At 46.4% G+C, this 26,014-nt stretch overlaps 2 protein-coding genes across 35 annotated transcripts in view; one reads left to right on the top strand and one right to left on the bottom strand.

Moving 5' to 3' along the window:
* PCBP2 (poly(rC) binding protein 2) overlaps window positions 1-10,510 on the top strand; it is a 21,083-nt gene extending 10,573 nt beyond the window's left edge. For 4 of the 32 annotated variants that reach the window (XM_023520778.1, XM_023520767.1, XM_023520774.1 and 1 more), the window contains 5 exons: window positions 1,406-1,478; window positions 1,956-1,994; window positions 2,937-2,992; window positions 3,919-4,088; window positions 6,633-7,411. In XM_023520778.1, the coding sequence (XP_023376546.1) occupies window positions 1,406-1,478; window positions 1,956-1,994; window positions 2,937-2,992; window positions 3,919-4,088; window positions 6,633-6,984 (690 nt within the window). In that variant the 3' untranslated portion in view covers window positions 6,985-7,411. Of the gene's footprint in view, window positions 1-147; window positions 190-1,405; window positions 1,479-1,955; window positions 1,995-2,936; window positions 2,993-3,918; window positions 4,089-6,632; window positions 7,412-10,052 lie in introns of those variants that run through there. The other 28 variants (XM_023520772.1, XM_023520770.1, XM_023520759.1 and 25 more) reach the window with 16 other exon arrangements.
* MAP3K12 (mitogen-activated protein kinase kinase kinase 12) lies at window positions 10,337-26,014 on the bottom strand. 3 transcript variants are annotated; one of them, XM_011375805.2, is made up of 15 exons: window positions 25,764-26,014; window positions 18,796-19,034; window positions 17,011-17,492; window positions 16,483-16,666; window positions 16,112-16,303; window positions 15,676-15,834; window positions 15,365-15,523; window positions 14,521-14,629; window positions 14,163-14,272; window positions 13,921-14,037; window positions 13,682-13,819; window positions 12,886-13,501; window positions 12,638-12,708; window positions 12,273-12,546; window positions 11,130-11,882 (listed from the first exon to the last, which is right to left on the bottom strand). In XM_011375805.2, exons 3-15 carry the CDS (start codon window positions 17,453-17,455, stop codon window positions 11,784-11,786), a joined length of 2,673 nt encoding a protein of 890 aa, XP_011374107.1. In that variant the 5' UTR covers window positions 17,456-17,492; window positions 18,796-19,034; window positions 25,764-26,014; the 3' UTR covers window positions 11,130-11,783. The 3 variants fall into 3 exon arrangements, with proteins under 3 accessions (XP_011374105.1, XP_011374107.1, XP_011374108.1); XM_011375806.2 differs by lacking the exon at window positions 18,796-19,034 and having other exon boundaries at window positions 17,011-17,219; window positions 17,319-17,492; window positions 25,764-26,013; XM_011375803.2 differs by lacking the exon at window positions 18,796-19,034 and having other exon boundaries at window positions 10,337-11,882.

Here is a 26,014-nt window from a genome sequence, read left to right as displayed (position 1 = left end):
GAGATACCGTTTATTGCCTCAATCACTGGCCTCCCCATTCTCCAGTTCAACTCTGGCTTCCTGGCTAGATGAAATCTGTCTTTTTCTCGCCACTGGGTGGCTGTCCGTGATTGGTTTTTAATAGGAACTGTTTTCCTCCTTTTGTAGGCCTATACCATTCAAGGACAGTATGCCATTCCACAGCCAGATGTAAGTTTTGTTTTCACTTCTTGTTTTGAAAAGCTCCCTCTCCCACCCAAAATTGTCTCACTCCTTTCTTCCATGTAGGCAGAAGTGAGTTGGGTCTTGAACATTTGCAGTGTTAAATTGTTTCATTACAAGGTGAATCCTGTATTTTGGCCTATAAATAATCTTTAATCAGGGCATAGTAGCATCTTTGCCTTTTGACATTTAATCCCTGGAAATTATAACCTAGCAGATTATTAGGTTCTGCTTCCCCCCACCCTCGTTCCAGATTACTCTGTTTTAGAGTAATGTTCCATGGTATTCTGTCATTTGTTATGTTGCACAGTTTAAATTAACAGTGGACTGTGCATCTCTGCATGGAGTCCTTTCTGTGGGGGAGGGGATTGGGAGGTGGGTTTGCCCTTGGGTGTTCCTCAATTTGAAGTGACTATTTAAAAAACATCTAGAGGGGTGGGAAAGGGGCTTATTTACACAGGAAGGGATAGGAAGCTTGACTGTTTGGAAGTTCAACTTAAAACCTTCGTTGCCACTAAAAACTCATTTAAAAAGTGTGTTCAGTCTTTGTTTAAGGGCATTTCTTTCTATACTTTTCCTTTATCCTTACTAACCCTTTCAGGTGCTGAGCATTAGACTTGGGAAGTTGAGTTTGACTCTTGGTTAGTGGTAGGCCCCAGGAGGGATTGTTTTATAACAGCCAAGACAGTTTGTATAGATGAAGGAAAATAGCTATAGAAGCTAGTGGTGGGGGAGGGGCTAAACCCAGTTTGGTTTCATCTTTATCTCTCTCCTCCTTGCAGTCTCCCTGCCCCTTCATCTCCTTCCCTCCTCCCAATACTGACAGAATCCTGCATGGTGTGTTTTCCCTAGCACCACTGCACAGTTTGTTTACCTATCCTGTCTGCTTTTCCCTGGGGCAACTGTTGGAATGGCTGTAAACACCTTCATTAAATAGCCCACAGGGGATGGTTCTTGGGCGGGTGCTGCTGCTTTTCACACACCCAAAATGCATTCGTTCTCTTACAGTGATTCCTGTTCTAACCCTTCGTATTCTGCCCATCCCCAGGATTGTGATAAAAGCCTCAACCTTACTCTGTGTTATAGTTTAAGTAGTAAGAGTCAATTTTGGGAATCAGGAGCTCTGCATTTTCAAATTTGAATGTGCTTGAGCCCTGGCTCTGTTATTCTTCTAATGCCAACCTCTCCTGTTTCCTCCCTGCAGTTGACCAAGCTGCACCAGTTGGCAATGCAACAGTCTCATTTTCCCATGACGCATGGCAACACCGGATTCAGTGGTATGGATACCTCAGTGTTTATTTCTGTAAGGTGTAGTGCAAGACAGAGGCCAGCCCCAAGGTCTCAGTTTGACATCTGTTTAATCTGGTTTAAACTTGCCTATCTTCTGTGGCTAAATCGAAGGAGGTAATGTGTTTAACTTGGTTTTCATTTGGGGCGAGTTATTCTAAAAGAAAAAGGCCCTGGAAGGTTTGGGGTGAGGTCTGGGGATGCTTGTCAGGCAAAGGGTAGGCTGATATTTCTTCTAACTCATCCTCACTGCTGCCCCTTTGATCTGATTGGCACCCCCTTTCTCTCCACCAGCTTATTCACAGACCTGGGTAGAGACAATCCATTTGTGCCAAATTGTGTAGTGTTTTTTGTTTTAGTTTTTGTTTTGTTTTGTTTTTGGGCTTTTCTTTTTCTGTATAAGGAATAACTTGTCCGATAGGGTTAGGATGAGACCACCAAACTCATTTTCACTTGTATCTTAACAGGCATTGAATCCAGCTCTCCAGAGGTGAAAGGCTATTGGGGTAATGATTAAAAAAAAAAATCTGTAGTATTCTACTGTTATATTAATAAACTGGTGGGAGTCTTGTTTCACTGCCCATGACATACCAGCAACATGCACATGGCAGAAAGAAGCTGAGAGAGCAAAAGGGTGGGCCTGGTGCCCCTGAGGGTCCCTTGGTGGATCTGGCTAACCCCCTTTAAAAGTGTTGAGTTTAGCAGCCACAGCTGAGAGCAGGACTAGCCTTAAGAGTTAGCCAGCTGGCCTGGTCCAGTCTAGGTGTCATTATAGATGGGTATGGGTGTTTGCTGATCGGATTTTTTTTTTTTTCTTTTTCTTTGAAAAACAAAAACCAGAACAAATTAATGAGCAATTGAGTAAAAGATAGGGAATAAATCTGGAGAAGTGAACTTCCCTCACCTGACTGCCATTTCATTCTCTCTGACCTTCAAGTGTAGGTTAGGATAGATGGGGGGCGGGGGCCTGTTAATCTGATACAGGTATATTTAAAGCAACTCTGCATGCGTGCCAAAAGTCCATGGTACCCAATAACAGGCATGATGTTGGCACTGGTGCTAGTGAGCATCAGGTGAGCTAAAATTGGAACACAACAGCGGGAAATCTAAGCAGAAAAGGGGAGAAGTACAGAAGGACTTGGTTAGATTTTAGTCCTTTTTAAAGATGCCACACTCCCTTCTCCCTTGCTTCCATCCCCTTATACCTTAATAGGCTGGGCTTTGCAGGAAATGGCATGAAATCAGCTCTTCTGAGTATACAGAGGAACCTTTCCAGCATTATTTCTACACCCCTCTACCCCTCTTTCCTCCTTGGAGGCTTCCAAGTTAGTGATGAATCCCAACAGCCAATGCTGGGTTTCCAGTTTGTTTCCTTCTGTTAGGTTAATGTGCAAATCAGTGGTTTCTATGCTGTGCATTGAACTTTCTTGCTCTCTTCTGTCTTTTAGCAGGTTTGGATGCATCTGCTCAGACTACTTCTCATGAACTCACCATTCCAAATGATGTGAGTATAGTTGTAAGTTGAAGTTGGATGAAAAAAAGAGAATTGGTTTTAAAGAATAGAAGTTTCAGTGGTGTTATGCCATTTTTAAGGCGTAGAGAAAGAAAATGGGGTGGGAGGTTAGATACTGGATTCAAAGTTTTGAAGTATGTGGAATCCTGAATAAAAATGGAGAAAATTGATAAAATTTATTGAGGTATCTTGAGGCAGAACCTTTTTGTCTCAAATAGAAATTCCCATTTGCCTTTGTTTCTTGTAGGATCTGAAGCTTTATCCTTAAAGCAGTGGTCCTTGGATGTTATGTCTGTGCTGTTCAACATGGTAGTCACTAACCACATGTGGCTATTTATATTGAGAATAATAAGTAACTCATTTTCTTAGTCTCATTAGCCATACTTAATGTGTTTATAACCACATTTCATTAGTGTCTACAGTATTGGACAGTGCAAATATAGGCCAGTTTTTTACTTTTTCTCAAAGCAAAAGCATTAGTAATTAGCCAGAATTCAGTTTATCAGTAAAATGGTAATCTGGCAGGATGAGTTTAGGCAAATTTTTGTTGCCAAAAATACCTCAGATACTTTTACCCTTATTCCTAGATTTATTACGATAAACTAGGTTTATTATCGTCTTGGTTTTGCTTTATTTTGTCTTTGGATTTAGTAGTCTAAGGGAATGAGCTAGTGCTCCTAGGAGTCAACTCAGTTGGCTCTGACCTGTTGTTGTCAGAAGACTAGGTAGAGTAAGAAGTTGAGAGTAATTTATAACTCAAATTTTTAAATCAGGAGTAGATAAGTTGTGTGTGTAGGATGCAGATAGTAGTAGTTTTCATTGTCTTGTTAACCCAAGCTCTAGGGAGGGATGGGATGGAATTCTTGGACCTAGGCATTAAAACATTAATTTAATGTGCCTTGTTTTTCTCCCTTAAGTTGATTGGCTGCATAATCGGGCGTCAAGGCGCCAAAATCAATGAGATCCGTCAGATGTCTGGGGCGCAGATCAAAATTGCGAACCCAGTGGAAGGATCTACTGATAGGCAGGTTACCATCACTGGATCTGCTGCCAGCATTAGCCTGGCTCAATATCTAATCAATGTCAGGTAAGGATTCTCTTCTCTACCTTTTTTATCTTATTGATGCCAACACAAGTAATGTCTGTGTTGGGGAAAGCTACAGTGTATTATTAAATGTGGGATTATTTGGGGCATGGGAGTGGGGATAGGTGGAGATGGCAAAAAGAAAAAAAAAAAACTAGACATATTTTTATCTATTCTTAGTGTAGCAGAAAAAGTAAGTTTGCATGGGATTGGGTTAGGGAGAATAGAATGCTTGAATTTGACTTTGACTTGGATGGTTTGGGGAATGGAAAGGTTGGAGCATGTCTTCAGTAGTAGGACAGTGTCTGGCTAGAGCATTCGTACTGACTTAGAAACAAATGTGGGTTTCTTACCGTACATGTCATAGACCAGTATTTCTTTCACTGATTAATTAGGTTTAGGCCTCAAAGCTCCCATAATTGAAATAAGGATCATGAAGTAATATGACAGCAAGGCAGTTTCTTGGAGGCAGCCATTACTATTTATTCTGAAAACATTCAGTTTTCTTGAAAGTGTGTTCCATTGTTCAGAGCTTGTGGGAAAGGAGAGTCCACAGGTATTAGAATATTTCAGAAATGCCTAGTGTTTTCTTTTTTCCCCCATCATCTCAGCCTTTGATGACTTCCTTAGGTTTTCTTTTTCTTCCCCAAAGCTAGCTAATGTTACTATATATACAACTGTAGCAGGACTATTCACAGTCCAGTGGGCATTCTTAAGGCATTTGTTTTTTGCTTTTTCAGCACATATGCTTAAGTCAAGTTTTTCATTGCTTACTAACAGTTTAAACCAGTGTTAACCCATTTCCCAAGGAGCTTAGCTATCCTTTCTATGTAGACTTGTTCAGTTATTCCTTACCTCTGTCATAACTGAAATCCTGGTACAAGGGAAAGAAACTTGTAACTGTTGTCGTGTTTACACTGATGATGTATTCCATGGTCTTCATCTCTTGGTTAAGAATTTGTCAGTTCCACAGTAGTGGTTCTAACTTTTTGCCTTAAGTCTTCATGCCTTGAGGGATTTACTAATCTTGATGTAGGAAAGACTTCTGTGTTTGCATCTGCTTTCTTCTTCAGCTACCAAACACATTAAATTCTTAGAGTGAAATGATAAGCTTTTCACAGAGGCTGTTAACAAAGCTTTTTTGTCCTTTCTGATTGGGAAAGGAGTCAGTGTTGATTGTTTAGTGGCAAGAATCATGTTCTTGGAAGCTGGAAATTGTTTTCTTCTTGGGTAGGCGTGCCCTGAATATTGTCAGATAGTGTTTAAATGTAATCTGCTTGTGTGACCTCTGTACTAGGCCAGTGGCTGCATTGTAAGGAAGCAGAACTTTGCCACCTTAGTTTCCTGATTTATTCAACTCTTTGTAGGATCATCCGATTTAATTTAATGAAACTGTCCAAGCTATGGATTTGGGTCAAAACTTCTTAAAGTTTCATTTAACACTAAAGCAAGGATTCTGTGTGCACAGTTTGCTCTTCACTTTCTCATCTTAGTCCAGTTTGAGTGCAAAAAACAAATTGGTTTTACTAATACAAGGCGATAGATTTCTCTGCTTTCAGTAATGGGTTCCGAGCATTTCTGCTTTGATTCTGACAGTCTGAGTTCTTTAGTCTCTCCTTTATGGATAACAACTGTCCTGGACTTACTTAGTAAACAAAATGGTGTCAAGAGGAGCCTCATTGCTCTTGAAGACATAATCTAGTAGGGCGGATTGTCTAGACAGATTTCAGCAAATACCTGCATTTCGACTCAGACACATGCAGGCATTTGGGAGCTTCAGGTCATTAGTTATTTGGAGCTTATTTTAGAAGAAGCAGTATTTTTACTTTTTGAACATGAACATTTTGGAAGTGCTTGAGTTTCTCTTCCAGTTTTTTAAGGTCTCTATTACAAGTATGGTCAGTCAAAAAGAGCTTTTTTCCTTACCACAATACCTCACCAGAAATGAAGCTTCTCTAGTTCTTATCTACACTTCTGTTCTCAGCATTTTTCTTTGAAAATGCTACATTCTTTGAAATTTGTCATTGACCTACTTTGATCTCTTCTCCCTGTCCATCCTAATGTATTGCTTAGTTTACTGTGGTTATGGAAGCAAACTTTCATATTCAGGAGGAACAATAATTTGAAATTTCTTTAGGTTAATATCCCAAAGCTTTGCAAGTGATTTGTGGGTGAAACATTTGTTCCTTATTTGGAGATTGATGAGTGTTTTCATTTTCTGGTTGAAATCATTCCTTTCTGATCTCTGGGTTGGAACAATGTCAGATATATGGTAATGTGTGCTGTGTGATTTCTCAGTCTGTAAGCTTTTTCTTTACTGTAGCAGTTTTAAATAGCACTGTGGAATAGAATTTGGCAAAGTTACTTTTTAGAGGGTGGGATACAGACTAAAAGATAGCTTGTCATGAGTTGGTATTAGGTCTTCCTAATTGGCAACCAGAGGCACTTACTGATAACTGAAGCGGTTTTTGTCCTGTACTTTTTCCCTTTTGTGGTCTTCCCTTCCACCCACCCTTTTTTTTTTGTTCCTTTTTTCCTCTGTTACAGTTTAGAAAACGCTAAACCCTCCTCCCAGGCAGCCTCCGTCACGATCCCTGATCACCTCAGCATCAACCTCTCTCAACCCTCCACCCCTTCTTCTTCTTCTTCCTCCTCCACCACCACCCCCTCGCTCGCCACAGCGGGGACCTCCGACGCACCCTCCAGCCTCCCCAACCCTCTTCCGACCGCCCCTTGTGTCTCCAGTCTGCTTGGCATGAAACCCATCCCTCTCCTGGCTCTAAATGTTGTGTCTGCTGCTAAGGGTACCGGGGCTTCAGCTACCACCACCACCACCTCTGCGGTGCCATGTGTAACTAACAAACTGAAAGGCGAGAAACAGAGATTCTCTCCCTACTGATTGCATATCTTGAGGCACCCCATCAAAGTAATTCTTGGTTCATTTTGTTTTCCTTTGTTAACATTGGTAAGAACCAAACAATTGTGAGCTTGTGACATTTCCTTTTTACTATTTCAAGGGATAACGGGTGGAGGGTGGGGGCAATAGTAACCCATGTTTAGGTTTAGGTCATTTCAGCTGAGTGCCTGTTTCAGAGTCTGACCTGTTGAATACTTTATCTAGAGCCACAGTTCTTGCTCTTTCTCATTGTTACTTTTTTGTAGCTTTATTCTGCCTTGCAATATAACAATGTGTTAGGCTCTGTGTTAATGAATAAAAACTTCTCCGATAACCCTTTTTTTAAAAATTTATTTAATGGTTAAGTTATCAGTGGGCCTTCTTGGCCAGATTTGTGTTTCTAGCTGTAATAAAGTTGCCACAGTAAGAACCTTAGTTGACCGTGTGCTGTGAAGGGTAAATGGGTGGGAGCTTGTGATATGTGGCTTTCTGGACTAGGGAGTCTTATAAAGACTGACTGCTTTTTTGTATCCCTGGTTAAAATTTTGTAGTCCTTTGTCATTCCCCACAAAGGGAGATGGGTCTGTGGCCCATTAAATCCTGAGGGTCATAATTGGCAAGCTTCCTTAGTGAAGAACAGTTTCTCTGACTTCTCAGATACCTTACTTTGCCAACAGCAGGTAATGGGATGCCCATCTCAGACTTGCTTCCTCTGACAAGTGGTTACTCTGAGGATCTTTTACAGGTCATACATACAAAAAAGTTACTTCTTTACCCAGAATGGGGGGCAGTTGGGAAAATTCTCAAAGTTTGCCAGCTTGTCTGTATTCCTCTGAACTAGCATTAACTCTTCTTACTGTGATATTGGCTAAATCTTGAACAACCAATCTGTGACATCCCCTAAAATTTGACTGGATTCTATCCAGTCATCCTTCTATTAGGAGTAGAAAATTATAGACTAAGATTTAGAAGGAATCTTCACATTGATCTAATTTTATCAGATTGGAAAAGTAGAAGCCCAAGGAGAATTTAAATTTGTAGATCATGTGGGTGACTAGTGAGGACTAACAACTTGTACTTATACTCAATCTTAATCTCCCTGAAGCCATATTATTTTTCTTATCCCAAGACCACAGTTCTCTCTTCATGAAAGAGTAGAAATGCTGTAGGTGTAATGGCAAAAGACCTCTGGTAGGCTTCCATTCAACCTGAATGCATATTGCCAGGGTAATGAAACTATAATGGTCTTCCCAGGGCATTAGAGAACCAGTAGAGAGATTTGATTTTCCTGATGACTTTTTCCCACAACCCCTTTGGTTTATAAGTGTTTAAAAAAACTAATTGCCCATGAGTGTTACACCATATTATTTTCATGGTATTGTGGCCCCTCAGTCCCAGATTGGGCCCTATGAATTAGTGTTACATGTCTCAAATCTGCATGAAGGACTAGAGGAGCAAACTTCAGTTCATCGTCCAGACAGGTTTTTTTCTGTTAGTTTGCTCCCTTACTGTGTGGTCCAGCTCTCTTAGGTAAGCTCTTTTGTTATTTGAAGTTAATCTCACTGATACTGTCTCCCCCTGAAGACTTGGTTTTTATTTAATGGTTGATTAGAAGGCCTCTTTACCTAACGAGTTCTCCCTAAAGAAAGGTTGCTGGGAAGGAAGCCAGATGGTTAAGGGGTACTCAGTGTTAAATTTTTTTAAAGGTTATAGCTCCCCCGTGTGGTTCTTCTAAGAGTCCTTAACATAATATTTCTGATTGGGTTTTCCCTTCCTATTACCTCTACACAGTTTTTTCTGAGCTTTTTGGTGCCAGAATTCCACCACCTTCTCACATGAACTTCATTTTTTTAGGTTGTAAATCTAAACTTCCCAGCAGTTCTTTCTTGAACCTTCAGTTAATTTGAGGCCTGTTTACGTTACCCTAGATTATCCATCCCATTTTGGCTTGGCAGGAATCTACCCTCTTTAAGAATAAAATATTCCATTTTATGTCAAGGTGAAAATACCATTTTTGACTTAGTTGAAAGACCCATCTATTCTTGGCCCTTATTTGTCTTCCCTCTCCTGGCCAGCTTTTAGCTTGCATTGTTGTGGAAGAGAGATGGGAAAGTATTATTCATGCTCCCTTGACTAGATACCACAATTAATTTATGCCAGTCAATTTAAAATCTATGAAATAAATTTATAAGCCGAAATTTGAGTTGTAACACATTTAGTTTTATACAAAATGGAAACTAAGTTTTGCTCGCTACCTAATACAGTGAAGCAAGCCAAATGCCTACATACCTTTCCTTCAGAGCCCAAAATTGGATTCTGGGGCTTCAGATGACCTATTTGAAAGATAGGTATCATAGCCAGGTATGTTTGGATGGAGAATTTGACTTAAGAAGACCACAGATTTGGGAGCTTCTACAGTGAGCTAGGGAGTTGTCAAAACAAATTATTTTGGCTTTCACTTTTAAGTCCCGAAAAATAGGCCTACAAACTGTAAGTTGAGTATAATTCTTGATACATACTTATACTTTGACATCCTTTAGTGCTTAAAACTATTATCTTAGTAATAGCCTTCACATTGATAAACCTAGGACTGTTCTAGAATAAAGGTTTGAGATGTCTCAGTATTAGCTTCATGAAACTATTTTCAGATTGTTTCCTAAACTGTTCTATTAGTATCTAAAGAGAAGCAAAAATAAGTTCAGCAGTAAAGAAACTTGTGTATTGTGACTCCTTAAGAGAAAGCTTCAGTATATGGTGTATTTTCATAAAGTGTTTAACATTTCCTACAAAGATTTTCAAGAACATAGTTTGAAGGATGCCCACAATTGGTGTCCAAGGTCCTGTTTCCTTTGGTCGTGGGGGTAATTTGCCTTTGGGAAGCTTGAATTGCAGAGGTTGTGGGTTATAGACTCATGGTACTTGTTAAGCTAAGAAATATTAAAATGTTATTCTTGATATTAAAACACTGATTGTGTATTCTTCATGGTTCACTAACCAGGTTGAAAGTTTCGGAGGTGAGGTGCAGTTGGGCACTCAGGAAACTAACTTGGAGTTCTTGTTTTGTGTTACAGGCTTTCTTCGGAGACGGGTGGCATGGGGAGCAGCTAGAACAATGCAGATTCATCCATAATCCCTTTCTGCTGTTCACCACCACCCATGATCCATCTGTGTAGTTTCTGAACAGTCAGCGATTCCAGGTTTTAAATAGTTTGTAAATTTTCAGTTTCTACACACTTTATCATCCACTCGTGATTTTTTAATTAAAAGCGTTTTAATTCCTTTCTCTGTTCAGCTGTTAATGCTGAGATCCATATTTAGTTTTATAAGCTTTTTCCTGTTTTTAGTTTGTTTTGGGTTTTTGGCTCATGAATTTTTTTCTGTTTGTCATGGAAATGTAAGAGTGGAATATTAATACATTTCAGTTTAGTTCTGTAATGTCAGGAATTTTTCAAAAAAAAATTAAAAGATGGACTGGAGCTTTTTCTTTGTGAATAGAAACTGGATGCCACAGTGATTCATGTGGGTTTTATTCCTGTTGTCTTGCTTTATTTTTTGCACCTTTTATCCTCAAAGGACAAGGACCCTGCTTGGGCTTTGAATATAATAAGCCTTTATTCCAGTCAAGATGTTTTCTTCTGTTTTACCACTCCATCTTTTTTTATAGCCCTTGATCTGATTTCCCTTGAGCCTACATTGCAGAATGACCTAATAGCTATAGCAAGCTGGCTGTGCCCTTGGTACCAAAGATTGGGGGTTACATTTTCCTAGGACTAGTCTGCAAATACATTCACTGGAGGGTGTGGAGAGGGATGCACATGACATTCACATGGAAGCAGTTGGATATTTGACTGGGATTGAAGTTGCTGGGAATGTCTGTCCTTTTCCAATCTAAAGCTTTTAGTGTGTGGTTTTTAGTAACTTCATTTATTGTCTTCTCTCCATATTAAGAATGGGTGTTTTAAGACCCACCCTTCTTTCAAGTTACCTGCTCCCATTTATGCAGATAAATTTAGAAGGTTGGAGCTTTGATGTTAGAAAAGCATAAAAGGAGGAAGTAATTCATCCAGAGTCCTTAGATATCTGTAGCCCAAGGCTCTACTTAACCGTGTATGCTGCCCCATTTGTTCATCAAGAAAACCCTCAACAGCTGGGCCTGCATGGAGTGGTTATATTTCAAGGTTTTTCACAGGGGTTACAATATGACAGTCCCCACCCCAATCAAGCACCAAGATAAAAGCAGGGACTTAAACAACACCCCAGTTCTTCAGCTTGAGCCATCACATGCTTTCACAATCTCCTAACCTCCCCCTAGACCCTAAGCCAGGGCTTGGGCAGAGAAATGGAGGGACAAAGAAATTAGTTACATTGCCACCTGAGAAACCTCAGAGGGGAGGACCCAGCTTTAGCCTCCCTCCTCCCAAGTGCAAAATGTGTAAACAGTAAATGGAAAACAAAAAAGTGCAGTTAAGTGGTTCCCTCTCCTTTTCCCCTGGGATTTGGGAGAAAGAGTATAGAGGAACATGGCAGGCAAGTCTGGCTTTTCTGTTGCCTGACTGCTTGCTGAACATAATGAGGTGAAGCAGGAAGGGGCCAGTTTGCCCTTACCCATAGCTCTAGGGCAGTCCTTGTCCTTCATTTCCACAGCTACTGGTGTCCCTAGAGTGTATCAGGTGAATTGGTCAGGGGTCAGTCTCCCTTGAGTCTGACAAGGCTGGGATAGCCCTGTCTTTCTCTGTTGATTACGTGGCGCATATATATTATTTATATAAATATTTCTCTATGTACAAGAGTAAGAGTGGCTTTCATGGAGGAAGGGAGGCTGGGGGCTGCAAGGCTTCACCACTGTTGGAGTTGTCCAGTTCAGTGCTGTCACAGTCTGAGTCCTCAGAATTGGGAGGACCCTGTAAAGAGACAGGCAATGAGGTTTGAGGCTTAGCATGTCTATTGGCGGTACAAGTAGATTCCTTCAGGATCCTTTACTGTCTTTTTAATAGCTTACTGATTTTACTGCGTCCAAATTTCATAGCTCAGGCCATTCTCTAAGACAGTACATTCTGATTTCAGGATTCCTCCCTAGCTGCAACTTACAAGCAAACCTAGTAAACTTTTCATGTTAGTTCTATGCATATATTCCACCATGTGAATTTTTGCTCTTTTGTATTGGAAACAGGCTCAGATATTGAATGACTTGCAGGCTAAATATCTATCTTTCTGACCTCTGCATCTCCCCAGTAGCTGTCAAATGACCAGGTATCTGCTCCTTGTCCCCTATAGCTGTTTCTGTGACTCACCTGCTCCCTTCTGAGTAGGTTCTGGTGTTGGTTGGACAAGGAGCTGGGTTCAGGGCCAGGAACCACCTCTGAAGCAAGTGGGTCCAGTGGGATTTCTGAACCCTGGGAGCACATGTCGTCAGACCGCTCATCTGGCCGCTCATCTGTGTTGGTACTGCCAACTTCAGGTGTGCCAGTAGGGGAAGGCTCACTAGCTGTGCCTTCCTCCCCATCTGATGGATTCTCTGAGCTGAAGGTGGATAGTGACTGGCGCATGTTCAGGCCCTGAGGCCACCTATATGTTGCAGAGACAGGCTGCAGCTTAACTGTGGCTTGCAACCCAGGAAGCAAAAGAATGCCATTATCTCCTGTATTGCATTACTCACCTCTGGCTTGATGTCAGTTCTACTTCACTGTCCACTTCTCCTTCCTCTTCCTCTGAGGAGATGCCACGTTTCTGCAGGATAGATGAGTTGGACTGTGGTCAAAAGTGGGGCCCAGGAGAAGGGAATATAGGATTAAATAGGGAATGGCTTAAAACAAGAACCTAATATGGGAGGTGAATTATGGACTTGCTCCCCAGGGAGAACAAGGAAAGGGAGGGGAAGAGCTCAGGAACCATTCCATACTTTACCTGACTTCGGGTGACAGCAGCCCTGTACAGCAGTGCAGCTGGGGTCAAGTGCTGGGACCCAGCCCGGCTTCCTCCCCGTCCTGCCGTACCTTCCCTTCCAGTTCCCAGCAGCCCAACACTGTCACCAGGTCCTACTGGTGGAGGTGGCTCCCCTTTTGCTCCCCCAGGTGAATCTGGGCTGGTGGAGCCAGGTGCTGAGCCCTCGCTTGGGGGAGTGTCACCTCGGGCTGGAGGTGGTGAGCCAGGATCCCCAGCTACCCCTGTGGCACCCCGGCCCCGGGCTCCCAGTGCTGCTGACAACAGATCGGGGGACGATGAGGACATCTTTCGTAATAGGAGGTCATGGTGGAGCCCACGGAGGGCTGGAGGGCAGGCGTCCCAGGCTAAGGGTCCCCCTCCTAGCACCCCTGGTCCCCCAGGTTCATGGGGTGGCACAGCTGCACGAAGCCCAGGCAGGTCCCCACAGCTGCCCTTGGCGCTGGCCTTGCGATGACGGGTCTTGCCACGGCGACTCCGTCCTGGTGAGGGGGGACCCTTAGGACACCCAGGAAGACCCACCCCACTCAGGGCTGCATCTAGTTTTGGTAGCAAAGACTCCGTCTTGAGGATATCCGGCCTGGTGGGAGAGGGAAAGTACAAGTTGGAGATAATCACCTGAGGGCACTTCTTAACCTTGGGTAGTACAAGGCAGTATCTCTCCCCATCTAAGTATCAGTCTTTATAGCATTCTTGATTCCTACCCCTGCTTCTTCAGCATCCCCCTTGCCATTCTCGAACCTTGGCACTTTAATCCCACCTTTTGCTGTGGGGTGACAGCTTCTGTGGGACATTCCTCTTCTTGATGAGCTTCTCCATTGTATTCCCATGCAGGAGGCCTCTGGAAGGGTGTGACTTCAGCAGACCTGGGCACCTCCGCTCCAAAGCTTGCTCCCTTCTAAAGACAGACACCACTCAGGGGCACCCAGGCTTAGTAGGATCTGAATCAGGCACAGCTCCATGAAGGGAGGATTGAGTGCATAAAGGCCATATGGTTACCTGAGGAGCTCCCGCTCCTTGAGCTCCAGCTGTAACATAAGTGCATTAAGTTCCATGTACAGATTGTTGGCTCTCTCCAGCTTACGTTCATAATGTTCCCTGATGTCTAAAGCGTGTCTGAAATGGACAGAAGGGTCCTGGAGGTGAGATGGCTTTGCCCGGTGCCATAATTTACCCCATTCTCTGGGAACTGGTCCACAGTCCCTGTTGGTGAAATCACCTTTCCAGACACAGGCACACACCTGAGCTCCTCCCTCCTCCGCATCACCAGCTCCTCTTCTAGGCGGTGCAGACAAGTCCCTTCTGACTTAATTTTTTCAAAGTGCAGCTTTACCTCTTCCCGCCACTCTGCCTGGGGGTGGAGAGACGAGGGTTGAGTGAGATTCCTTTACCCAGCAGACCTTTGGAAACCCTCTGCAGGTGCCTGCACTGCTGCAAATGGTGTGTTGGAAGTAGCAGGCACACAACTGACCAAGACTGCGGTCTCAGTCCTCCAAGAGTTCATCTTTTCTAGCCCAATCAACCCCTCTTCCCAGCCTCCCCTCAGGGCATCGCCTCAAACAGGGAGCTGAGGTGTTCATTTTCCTACCCACAGCACACCTGGGACTTAAAGTAAGTCTCTTGGGGCGTGGAGAGGACATCTGCTGAGGCGATGTCCAGATGCAGCAGGATCTGTCGGAATGATGGACGATTTCGTGGTTTGCTGTTCCTGGAGGGAATGGAGTTAGGGGAGAGGAATGAATTTCAAGGAGGACCAGAAAGGAACTAGAGCTAGAGCATCCTTTCCCCAAAGGATGTCCTGGAAAATCCAATCCTAGAATATACTCTGTGACAAAAGAAATCCCATCCCTGGTCAGTTATCTCCAGGAAATGTTTATACTCTTAGCATATCAAAGTACTGCAGTAAGGAAATCTATTTAATTCTGTTTTTCAACTTGTTTGCCAACCTTTTTCTGAGTGACTCCACTAAAAGAAATATACTTTGGGAAATCCTTAAACAAGATAAGAAATCTCAACCTTCCTTCAGGACTGGTTTGAAACCAACGATCCTGGGCTCTTCCCTCCTGCATTCTTAGGCAGTCTACTTGAGGATCAACCAACCCTGCTCGGTGGCACTGTAAGCCCTTCACAAGTGCTTCACAGCAACCTTATGGAGCAGATACTGTTATCCCTATTCTACTCCTAAAGAAATGGGGACAGTGCTTGCCCAAAGTCACACGAATTCTGTCTTTGAATCTAATGCACCTCTGCAGATTACTGGTCAGTCCACTTTATTTCTACATTGTAGTTCCCTGAATTCACACTCAATCCTGAGGTCTTGGAGCCATACCTAGAAGCTCTGTTCCCCTTTCCCTGTTAAGGATTCTGGGTCTGGATGCCTGGGTTCTAGGTGCTAAGCATCACAACACCCCTTTGCTTCCCAGCTTTGCCAGGCCATCCTTACCAGCACTGGCGAAGCAAGATTTTGAAGCCATCTGGACAGCTGGAGGGCACAGGCAGATGGAGACTGTTGCTTCCCACACCCCAGATAATGGCTGAAGAATCTACATCTTTGTAGGGGATCTCACCAGTCAGTAGTTCCCACAGCACGACACCAAAGGACCTGGGTTAAGAGGAGACATCACATGGGAGGTACTCCCTCCAGAGGACCTGTTTGCTACGGACTCATTTCACTTGCACTCAGACCCTTGAGCCACCCTCCCTCCCTCCCTGTGCTAGCCATCTGCTATTCTCAATCCTCAGCTTGGTCCTCACCAGATGTCGACCTTCTCAGACACAGGCTCGTTGCGAATCACTTCAGGAGCCATCCAGGCTACTGTCCCTGCAAAGGACATCTTGGTGCTCTTGTCACTCAGTTCCTTGGAAGTGCCAAAATCGGAGATCTTCACCACATCATCGTACGTGATAAGCATGCTGGTAAAGAGTGTAGTCAGCTAAGGTCCAGGCTCCTGCACACACTTCATCTATCTACAGCAACTCTACCTTTCTGTTTTAAGCATTTGGGACACCCAGAGGCAGGGGGCTCACCATAGCCCTCCCAAAATAAAATTGTCACTGGGAGGGGTTTCTAAGATAGCCACATGGACTTAGGACAGGGTCTGGAAGCAGGAAGATGGCCACACTAACGTGGGTGGGGTCATCTACAGGCAACCATGCACATCAGCTTCTCCCTGCTTGCTTGTGTACTCACTTGGGGGACTTAAGGTCTCTATGGATAATCTTGTGCAGGTGCAGATAGTTCATACCACCGGCGATGCCCATGGACCAGTCAACAAGCAAGGATGGGGTGACAGGGCGGCCAGCCCGCAGAACTTCATACAGCTGGCCCTGGGCGCAGAACTCCATGAGGATGCAGTAGCAGGGAGCCTGGGTGCATACACCCCTGGAGGCCAAACACAGTGGTATAAAGCCAGCCCAGCATTCACTTGATTATACCTGGAACCCCCATTCCCACCCATGCCATTTGGATGTCTCTTTCATAAAGGGTGAGGGTAGATCCCTGCTGCCCAGGTCGGTCCCTGCCCTCAGCACGGAATCCCCAGCCCCTGCCCTGGACCTTACTTGAAGGTGATAATGTTGGGGTGCTTCAGCTTTCGCAGGTGCTTGATGTCAGTCTCCTTCAGGTCCCGTACCTTCTTCACAGCCACCTCCTCCCCATGGAAGCGCCCCAGGAAGACAGCACCCTGGGCCCCTGAGCCCACCCACTGCAGGTCCAGGATTTCCTCAAAGGGGACCTCCCAAAGGTCTGTGGACAGGAGGCACAGTGCCACAAGGCTCAGAGAGAGCCATGCTCAGTGCCTTGTAATGGCTGGACACAGGGGAAGGCACTGGGTTGGCTGAAATGACTCAAGGAGTGTGAGGCAGCAAAGTAGCCAAAATAGGCCAAGAAGACCAGGTTTGAGGAGACAGGAAAGGCAACGAATGGGTGGGAAAAAGCAATAAAAAGCTAGGAAGTCAGTGGCTGATGGATGAAAAAGGAGCTTGGGCCAGGCACTAGGGAAAGAGGATCATCAGATGACTTAGGTGGGATTGGCCAACAGATCTAGGGCTCAGGGAGACAGGGAGAGTCCCCATGAAGACAAAGCCTACCTTCTTGCTGCTGCTTGTGCTCTGTGGAATAGGCTTTGCCGATCATGGTCCAGACAGGGCGCAGACAGCCGAAGAGGCCTTCCAAGAAGCCACTGCCGCTCTGGCACTGCAGCCGCACCTCATCTGCTCGAACTCTGGATGCCCGACTCTCAGGGGACCCAGTAGCTCCCCCTGGGCCCCCTGCATCCTGTTCATGTAGCTGCAGGACACTGTTGGCAAAAGGCTCAGGGGGCGGCTCTCCACCTGGGGAGGGGCTGGGCCCACCCCCGCCCTGCCCACCCAGCGGCACTACATCTCGAAGTACACACTGGGTAGGTGTCAGGTCCTTCTCAGGGGTGCAGTCAGAAGTGTCTGGGTCCAGCTTGCGCATGGACGCCTCGCTCAGGGTGGACACGAAACCCCCAAAGGAAGGGGAGGGTGTGCGAGTCTCATGGAGGCAGGCCATGGCCTCTGGGCCCCAGTGTGGTGGTGAGCGGTGGGCCCTGTGGGAACAAAGGAGGGAGAAACGGTCAAAACCACAGGTACACCAGCTCAGGATGCTCACCCTAGAGGCAGAGGCACGGCATGGGTTGGGGAGCTAGGCTCCCTAATGGAAATAACACTTGAACCTCACCCTGAGGTACCCATTCACCTCCCAGTTTCACCTAGGAGCCATCTTAGGAAACCTGATACACAGGCTTCCTCTAGAGCATCTATTAGTAACACAAATCTTCCTTACTCAGGTATACGGGTAATACATTTGAGTATCATTCTCAGACACAGTAACAGTCCTGCTCAGGTACATACTGGTAAAATACATCTCAAATTCAAGTATTATAGTAATAGACTACTCTCTGTAAGAGTACTGTAAGTTGCCTCTGGAGGACATATTTCTTTTATTTGAGGCTCATATGCACACACATCATATGAAGGTCTCAGATATACACCTTTTACTTTGAGTCTCAACAATAGGCACGCAAAAGTAACACACCAAGGGCTCCGTCACACTGGAGCACACACAGGTGACACTCATAACACTGAGTGCCACTCAGGTACTCTCAGATGACATTCCTGGGCCTCCTGCATACAGGTGATGCACCTGGGCCTCACAATATTGTACTTACACATGCTACAATTGAGGCTGTAGCAGAAACACTAAACTCAGGTGAGAGTCATCCTGAAGCCCACTCAGGGCTCATATCTGGTCTCCTATAAGGGTGCTTACAGGTACACACGGGGGCCTCTTCAAGGTAAGTGCAGGCTATAACCAATCAGCTCCACTATCCTCCTAGCACAGTTGGGGAATAAGGCAGAACCATTGATGGGGATGTAGAAGCTGTGCCAGGACAAGCTGTAGCCTACTGCTTCACCCCGCTTAGCCCCCCAATCAGTCCAGCTGTTTCTCCAAGGGTCAGTTAGAGAAGACCCTGCCTCCTCTTTCTTCATTGTCCCATCCCCAGCTTCTCAAACCAAGACCTAGCTTTCCAGATGATGAAGATTTGTCCCAGTTCATAGCGGGATGCTACTTAAAAAACAATCATTAAAAAATCTGAATCCTAAAAAAAACAAAACAAAACAAAACCCCACACACATCTGAATCTCTGAATCCTAGCCTTGCCTCCACCACTTGCCAGCTATGTCACTTCAGGCAAGCAATATTTGAGCCTCAATTCCTCCAACTGTACAAAGGGATAAACTTGCTATCATTCAGGCACAGCTAATTATTCAATCTATACCAGATCTGACCAGAGCTTGACACCGGGCGTAATTCTGCTCTCCCATCTCCTTCCACATCTAGTTAATTACCAAATCCTGAAATATGAGGATTCCTGAGGCCAGCAATCCTTTAATTGTTCCTCATAGTAGGGTCCTCCTTTAAGCCCCTGCACCAGAGCCTCTGAATCACATTGAGAGGGGTGGCAGGAATCTCACTGGACGATGATGCAGATCGACATGGAAGTCTGGCACCTCTGACGGTCTCAGCTCTTGTAACAATTACCAGGCTTCTCAAAGGCTTTTCAGTGGGTGTGGGGTAGTCCTGGAATCTGTGTATATAATAAGCACCTCAGATGATTCTTATTAATGCCTGGAAAGTTTGAAAAGCTCTGACCTAACGCCATTCTAATCTCTTCTCTAGTTCCATGTTACTGCTTTAATTCAGGCCTCATTAGCTGTGTCACCTGGCCTAGGACAACTATCTCTTAAATGGTTTCTAAGTTCCTCCAAGGCCCCTCACCCCATTTTCCACCAGCCTTTAGAACGATCTAAAACGCAAAATGGCCAGCACCCGCTCTTCTGCTTCAAACCTTTTAGTAGCCCCCACGGCCCTCGGTCCAGCCACCTCATCTCCATGCTCTGGCTCCTTTCCAGCTTCATCTCCTACTGCTATTGGTACCCAGGCCATACAGAACTGAGTTTGACAGCAAGATACATCAGGCTTTTGTGCCAGGGCACCTAATGAGAATGGCTTTCACAGAAGGCTTACTATGTATGTTAGCCTCTGTCACAGGCACATTAGCTCATTTAATCCTCAGAACAAAACTAAAGTAGGCATTCTTCGCCCATTTGAGAGATATTATTAAATACCTTGCCCAGGAGGACTTAGGTAGAAGAGGCTCAAGCTCAGTCCCCAGTTGTGCTCTGCATGGAAGGCACTTCTCAAGCTGGATCTCTTGCCCTCTAATCTCACTTCATCTTGAAGTCTTCCTCTCTGGGCCTGCTGCTCTTGAGTTACTGTCCCTTCTGGGCTGGCACAGTTCCCTATGCTTCCTATCGTGGCTCCCATTATCCTGGATGCACAGTGTGGCTGGGCGTCTGGCTCCTCTGAGAGCTATGATTTCACGTGGGATTCCAGAGCTTCGAACAGCACCTGGCGCGCAGGCAGGTGTTCAGCAAGGTGGGACCACTGCTCTACCCACTCCAGAGGATCGTCAAAGAGCCATACCTACACTAGCTATGCATAAGCTCCTTCATTCCTCAGAACCGCCCAGTGAAGGAGATACTATCATTGGTCCCTTTATTCTTGAGAAAACTAAGCCTCAGAAAGCTGGTCAGAAGTCAGGTTTAGCCTCTGAATCCCCAGCGTATCTCACGAAATATCAGTGGCTTCAAGAGGTTACATGTACACTGTAATGCAAATGACAAACACAGGCCAAACGACATGCCAATACACCAAAGAATTTCCTCTGGAGGACCTGAGGGATGTTGCCTGCGCCCCATTAGCCAGGATTCCCTTCTGGACCACTGAGAACACAAGCCGGACTCTCGGGCTCTCTCTCGGTAGTCCAGCAGGGCAGGATGGTGGGAATGGCGTTTAAGCACGAGCTAGGGCTGCTTGCTTGCCCACTAGAAATCCAAATCAGAGCCATTCGAGATGGAGAGGAAGGGGTTACTGGCCCAGCGCCCCCTCCCCCTCCCCGACCTCCTTCCCGGCGGTCACGTGGCGCGGGGCGCATGGCTGGGGGCGGGGGCCGGGCAGCAGGAGGAGGGGTCCGGGTGGGGAAGAGGGGACACAGCGGGTTGGGGGAAGCGCTGGGTGCTGCGGCGTAACCATGACGACTGGGCCCAAGGCGGCGCGTGAAGTCACCAGGACAAGATTAGCCCAGGGTCACGTGAGCAGCGGCGGCGGAGGTGGGGCTGCGCCTGAGCCCCGCCCCTGGCGCGGGCTGGCCCACGTGCTTGTTGCCGGGATGGCTGCGGGAATCGTAGGCTTGGACCGCGGTCCCCCTTCGCATCTGTGCTCCCCTCCAGTCCATACCTCCCTCGACCCCGCATGCAGATCTTCGGCCGGGGCGGGACTGTTGAGCGATTGTTGCTGGAGAGCGGACTTAGGTTGGCATTGGTGGTGCAGTGCCACAGAGAAAGCAGGAAATAGGGAGAATAAACAGAAAGAACGACAGACACAGTTAGAGGGAGAGACTGAGCTGAGAGACACAGACCGAAATAGTGTGGAGCAAGGGAGAGTCAAACCTGAGAAGGAGGGACTGAAAAACTGATTTTGAAAAGCAGAGAAGACGCTGAGAAAAAGGCGATGAAAAGGGATTGAAAACGCGGAGATCATTTGCGCCCTCCCCAATTCATCTTCTAGAAGCTGAGCCTTGAGAAGGCACAACACCTGGCTTTTTAAAAGAGTTTTTCATCCTTCATCTGGTGTTTGGCTACTAGAAGGTCTAGGCATAGAGAGGGTGACAAGCAGCCGAGCCTCCCTCCAGTTCACCAGGTTCCCCGGAGGGCCCTCTGGTATCTAGGGCCAGCAGCTGGGGAGAGAGGGAGAGAAACCATTTCACCTGCTTGTCTTTTAGAGCAATGGGAGCAGCTGAAAAAAAGAGATGGGACCAAGGGAAAGGGCGGGAATCTAGCCAGGCTTAATCCACCCTCACCCTGTTCTCAGGCTAATGATTACCAGATTGACCCGAAGGAGTGGCAGAAAAAGCTGAGACCCCCCAAGAGATTCCTCTCTCCCAACACAGTTTCCTTTCTCTGACCTGCCAGCTGTGTCCCACTGCCTCCCAGCTAGGCCTTTGCCACCAGGACTTTGGGGGGGGATATGGCTAGGAGCCCCTAGTCCAGACATTCGGTCACCCTGGGGGAGGAGAGTTGTCTCCCCTGCTATCAATTATGCACAGCATGGGGGAAGGGCAAGGATGTGACAGGAGGGGGTGGATATCTCAGTCAGTCATTCTGTCTACTATATTTGCCAGTGTTTACTGTGCTGAACTCTGCTACAAAATGGGTGAGGGGGCAGATTGGTACCTAAGCTACACATCTGCCAGAGGAAGAGGCTCTTTGGACACCCCGGGAGGCCCTAATTCAGTTTCTGCTACCAGATTCTCTGCTTTGGTGTTGGTTTCCAGAGTGCCCCTTCAGGAGGCTGCAGAAGTGGAGTGGGGGCAGGGAGTACCCTCTTTGCCCTTTAGGTTCTCTAGCCTGAGATGTTGAAGGTCTGTGGCAAGGGAACTCTTTGAATTCTCTCACTCCCTCCTGTTCTAACAGCAGAATTGCAATGCCACGCTGCTTATCTGGCTGTCTTGGGGGCTCAGTTAAGAGGCCAGGCCAACTGTCTAAATTTTGAGCACTAGCCACTGTCCTGGACCTCATGTGGCACTCAGGAATAGGAGGAAGTTTTCTCTTTTGAATGGGAGTGGGGAAGGAGGTCTTCACGGGGTCAGGAGACCCAAGGCCTTGGAATGCTAGTTCCACCTCTGTGAGCTTTGAGATTCTGAGAGGATGAAGGACTCTGGCCACTTGACTGCAGCTTGTTCTTGTTTTACTTCTTAAGGAATCCATGGTCCTGGCCCCAGGGTTCTTCTCAGATGAAAAGAACTACAGCTTTTCTCAGTGCCTTCAAGAGAGAGAAATGCCTTTTCCTGAGAACCTGGGGAAAACTGGAGATCTCTCCTAAATCCAGACCTTCAGCCTCATACAGGTCAAGCCCTGAGACTCCTAGTGGCCACCACATCTTCCAGCAGGGGCTGGGGGAGAAAGGGGAAGTACTGTTTAGGGGAAAAAAAGAACCATCTTTGGATTTGGAGAGATCAGAACTAGAACCTCAGTTTTATTACAAATTAGTTTAAGGACTGTAACCTCTCTGAGACTCCCAACCCTACTTCATGGGGCGGTGAAGGTTAAGTAAGACAATGTAGGGAATGCCCTGAACACAATGCCTGGCTCCTGGCTTCCTCTTCCTGGTTGGCTGGACATCAGATCTTTCTTTGTGGATTTTGGAGAGGCCATGTCTTCTGTCTGACCAGAAAAAGGGAGACTTGGTCTCCCACCTTCTACTTCCCTAAGACAGATCTCGATTTCAGGTCCCAAGGGAACCAGGTCACAATGGCAGTGGTATGTTAGAGTTCCCAGTCATTCCTCTACCAGATCTATTGTTCTTCCTCTGCAAATCCTGCCATCCCACCTCCTCTGAATTGAGGGCAAAGGCCCAATTCTTTGCACCCCATCCTCAACCTCTGGCCAACATGATCCAGGATCACCCCTTAGCCCTACCCCTTAAGGTCTCAGTGAGAAGGAGAGGGTAGGAGCAAGATATGAAGAGCCATGGGGCTAACAAAGGGTCTCTTCTGCTCAGGATCTCAGGAGAACCTGGAAGAAGTTCAGCTTATTTTAACAGTTTCTGAGCTGAATGTGCATTTTAAAAGATCCTGAAGGTTAGATACCAAAGTGTAACATTTTCTGGGTAGCTGGAATGGTGGGTGTTTTCCTTCATGTTACCTATGTATATTTTCTAATGTTTCAATAGTAATTTTGAATTGCTTTAAAATAAATTTTTTAAAATCTATTTTAAGTTGAAAAAGGAAATGAAAATAGAGTGTCCATCCATTCCTCCCACCTAGCTTGAGACAATGTGCTAGAGAGGGAGGGTGGATGGCTTGAGAATCAGAGAGGCTTGGTTGGCATCCTGTCTTTGCTCTTGACCATTTGGGCAACGTAGAGTATGAGACTTTTAACAAATCTCAGTTCCTTCATCTCTAAATGGGGACAGTGGTACCTGTGTCACACCGTGGTAATGCAGTACATAACATGGTGGGTAAGAACACAGGCTCTGGGTCGGTGAGATCCTAAACTCTAGCCATATACTGATTTTTTCACTCTGAGCAGATTACTTCTCTAGTTAGTTTCCTCATCCCTAAAATAGACATGATAACACTACCTAAATCTTAGTCCTATTATGAGCATTATTGAGATAATCCAAATAAAGTTTCTGGCCTAGTACCTGGCATCCAAGAAGCCCCCTATAAGCATTAGTCACGTGCAAAAAGTGCCTGGCAAGCACTAGTGGGGGTTTTATATATGTGATTCCCATCCTTTTTTTCCCTTTTCCTCTGCAAAGCAAGAGGCAGTAGAGAGGGTACAGGTGGAAAGGGAGGTGGACAAACACGAGGGAAAAAAAAGAGCAAAGAAATAAGAAACCAAAGGACAAAGGCTCTTTATCCTGGATGACCCTTTGTCTCTTCTGCAGTAGTGTCTCTGCTTCTTCATCACCTATATGACCCAAGTCCTTCTGGGAGCAAATAAAGCAGACAGACAGGTCTCTGTGGCCAACCTTTCATGAAGCCCCTGTGTCCCCTGCTCCATCATAGCCACACTTTACTCCTGCCCCAGCAGGGACTCTTGAAGGGATTGATTTCTTAATCCCTTCTTTCTTCCCAGTCCAGACAGGGGAGATGGAGCACTGCACATGATGAGCCATTTTGCCATTAAGTGAGTCCAGGGTGGAGGGTACTAGAATTTAGGGTCCTCTTCCTGGTAAAGCCGGGCTACCATGATTGTCACCTCAAGGGGAAGAACTGGAAACAGCGGTTGGATTTTAGAGGGGTTCTGCCATCGTCAGCTATAAGGACACCCGGGAAGCCCTGAGCCACTTCCTTTCTTCTTGCCTCCTCTGCCCATAACTGGGTTTAAATAGGGGATATTTAGTTGTGTGTTTTCATGTATGCTGGAGTTTAGACTTCACACAACATTGGTCTTCTCAGCATCACCTCAGTTCCCACTGAGAGTAGGTGAGTGGCAGGCTTGAGAAGGCAGCTGCTTCTCTCTTAAGTGTGAGAGGAGAGTGCAGGCCCTAAAGCTCAGAGGAATTTCAATGTCTGGATGGGAAGGCCCAGGGTGCACTTAGGCCCTTTCCTTCCTGAATGATTTCTGCTCACCTCCCCTTGGTATGACTATCTTCCCTTAGTATGATCCTCTGGCTGAAAATCAGAGCTCCCAGAGCCATGGGTTCACTCTGCAAGTTGAAAGGGAACTAACTGCAAGTCTGTAGAGGGAGGCACTGACTGTGGCTTAGAGGACTCTGGGTGGGGAAGAGACCTCATGTGCACTCCCTCCAGGTTGAGGGCCACTCACCCACTCTCCTCCCAGGAGGGAGCAAGTAGTGGAGTTGAAAAGCAGGATATTCTACTATTTCCTTCCACTGTCTATAGAGCCTCTGACCTCTTCTCTTCCATCCTCTCTGCCAAGGCCATTGTTAGCAGGCATCTCAACTCTATGGAAAGGGTTCTTGTGTATTTTTAAGCCAAAGAGTTTGAAGAATGTATGGGGAAAAGGGAGGTTCATGAAAGGCCTGGGTTGGAGACATGGGTTAGGGGAGCCAGAAGACATGGAGAGAAAGAGGAGGGAGAAAGACACATATGAATGGGGGAGGGTAGGATGCAACAGCTGGATGGAAAAGGTGAATACCACAGCTGGAGGGGATTAGGGGCTTCAAAACGGAAGAGGAGGGGGACCATGCCTGGGCATCCAGGAACAGATGCTCTCTGCCTATAATCCTCAGGTGCAGCCTGCTGTGTGTGTGTGTGTGTGTGTGTGTGTGGCAGTGGGAGGGGGGAGGATGAGGGGGTCGGTGGGCACATCAGGCCTCGTCTTTCCTTCCCTGTTAGGGGCCAAAACTCTTCTTCCACCTCCCCTCACTCCCCCCCCCCCCGCGCTTCTTGAGGATGAGTGGGAGGAGAGGAGGATGGTGTCTTGCCCGCTACCCTTAAAGTCTTCCCCCTAATCATCCCCCCAAACCCATGCAGTCCTTTCCAGCTCTCGAGATCCTTCATCTCCAATCTAGGCCGCGGCGTCCCTCTGCTCTGTTCCCCTCCTTTCCATCCCCACAGGCGTCGGGTCCAGGTCCCCAGTTTCTCCATCCTCACAGCCTTAGCATCCCCGCTCCGCCTCCTCCACTCCTCCACATCTGCATTCCGACCCTCCTTCGGCACCCAGATCCCAGGACCCAGACCCATCCCTGGCCCCCACCCTCCACAACTCGGCCCGGCTCTCACCTCGGGGGCTCCGCGGCCGCAGCACAAAAGGCGGCGCTGCTGCAGCTCGGCTCCGGATGCTGCTCCCGCCTCCTCCTCTATCTCCTCCTCCTTCTCTCCTCCCCCCGCTGCCCTCCACCGGACCCAGGGCGCTGTCACAGTCGATGTTCGTACGGTGTCTGGGAGTACGGATGTCAGCCACGGATTTCTTCCCCCACCCTCCGACCCCTAGCTTCGTCCCCACTCGGCTTGAACTCCCGCTCCTTCCTAGG

Source organism: Pteropus vampyrus, unplaced genomic scaffold (genome assembly GCF_000151845.1).
Source record: "Pteropus vampyrus isolate Shadow unplaced genomic scaffold, Pvam_2.0 Scaffold276, whole genome shotgun sequence".
NCBI classification, from domain to species: domain Eukaryota; kingdom Metazoa; phylum Chordata; class Mammalia; order Chiroptera; family Pteropodidae; genus Pteropus; species Pteropus vampyrus.
Note: the sequence above shows the minus strand (reverse complement) of the source record. Positions and strands in the feature narration are given on the sequence as shown.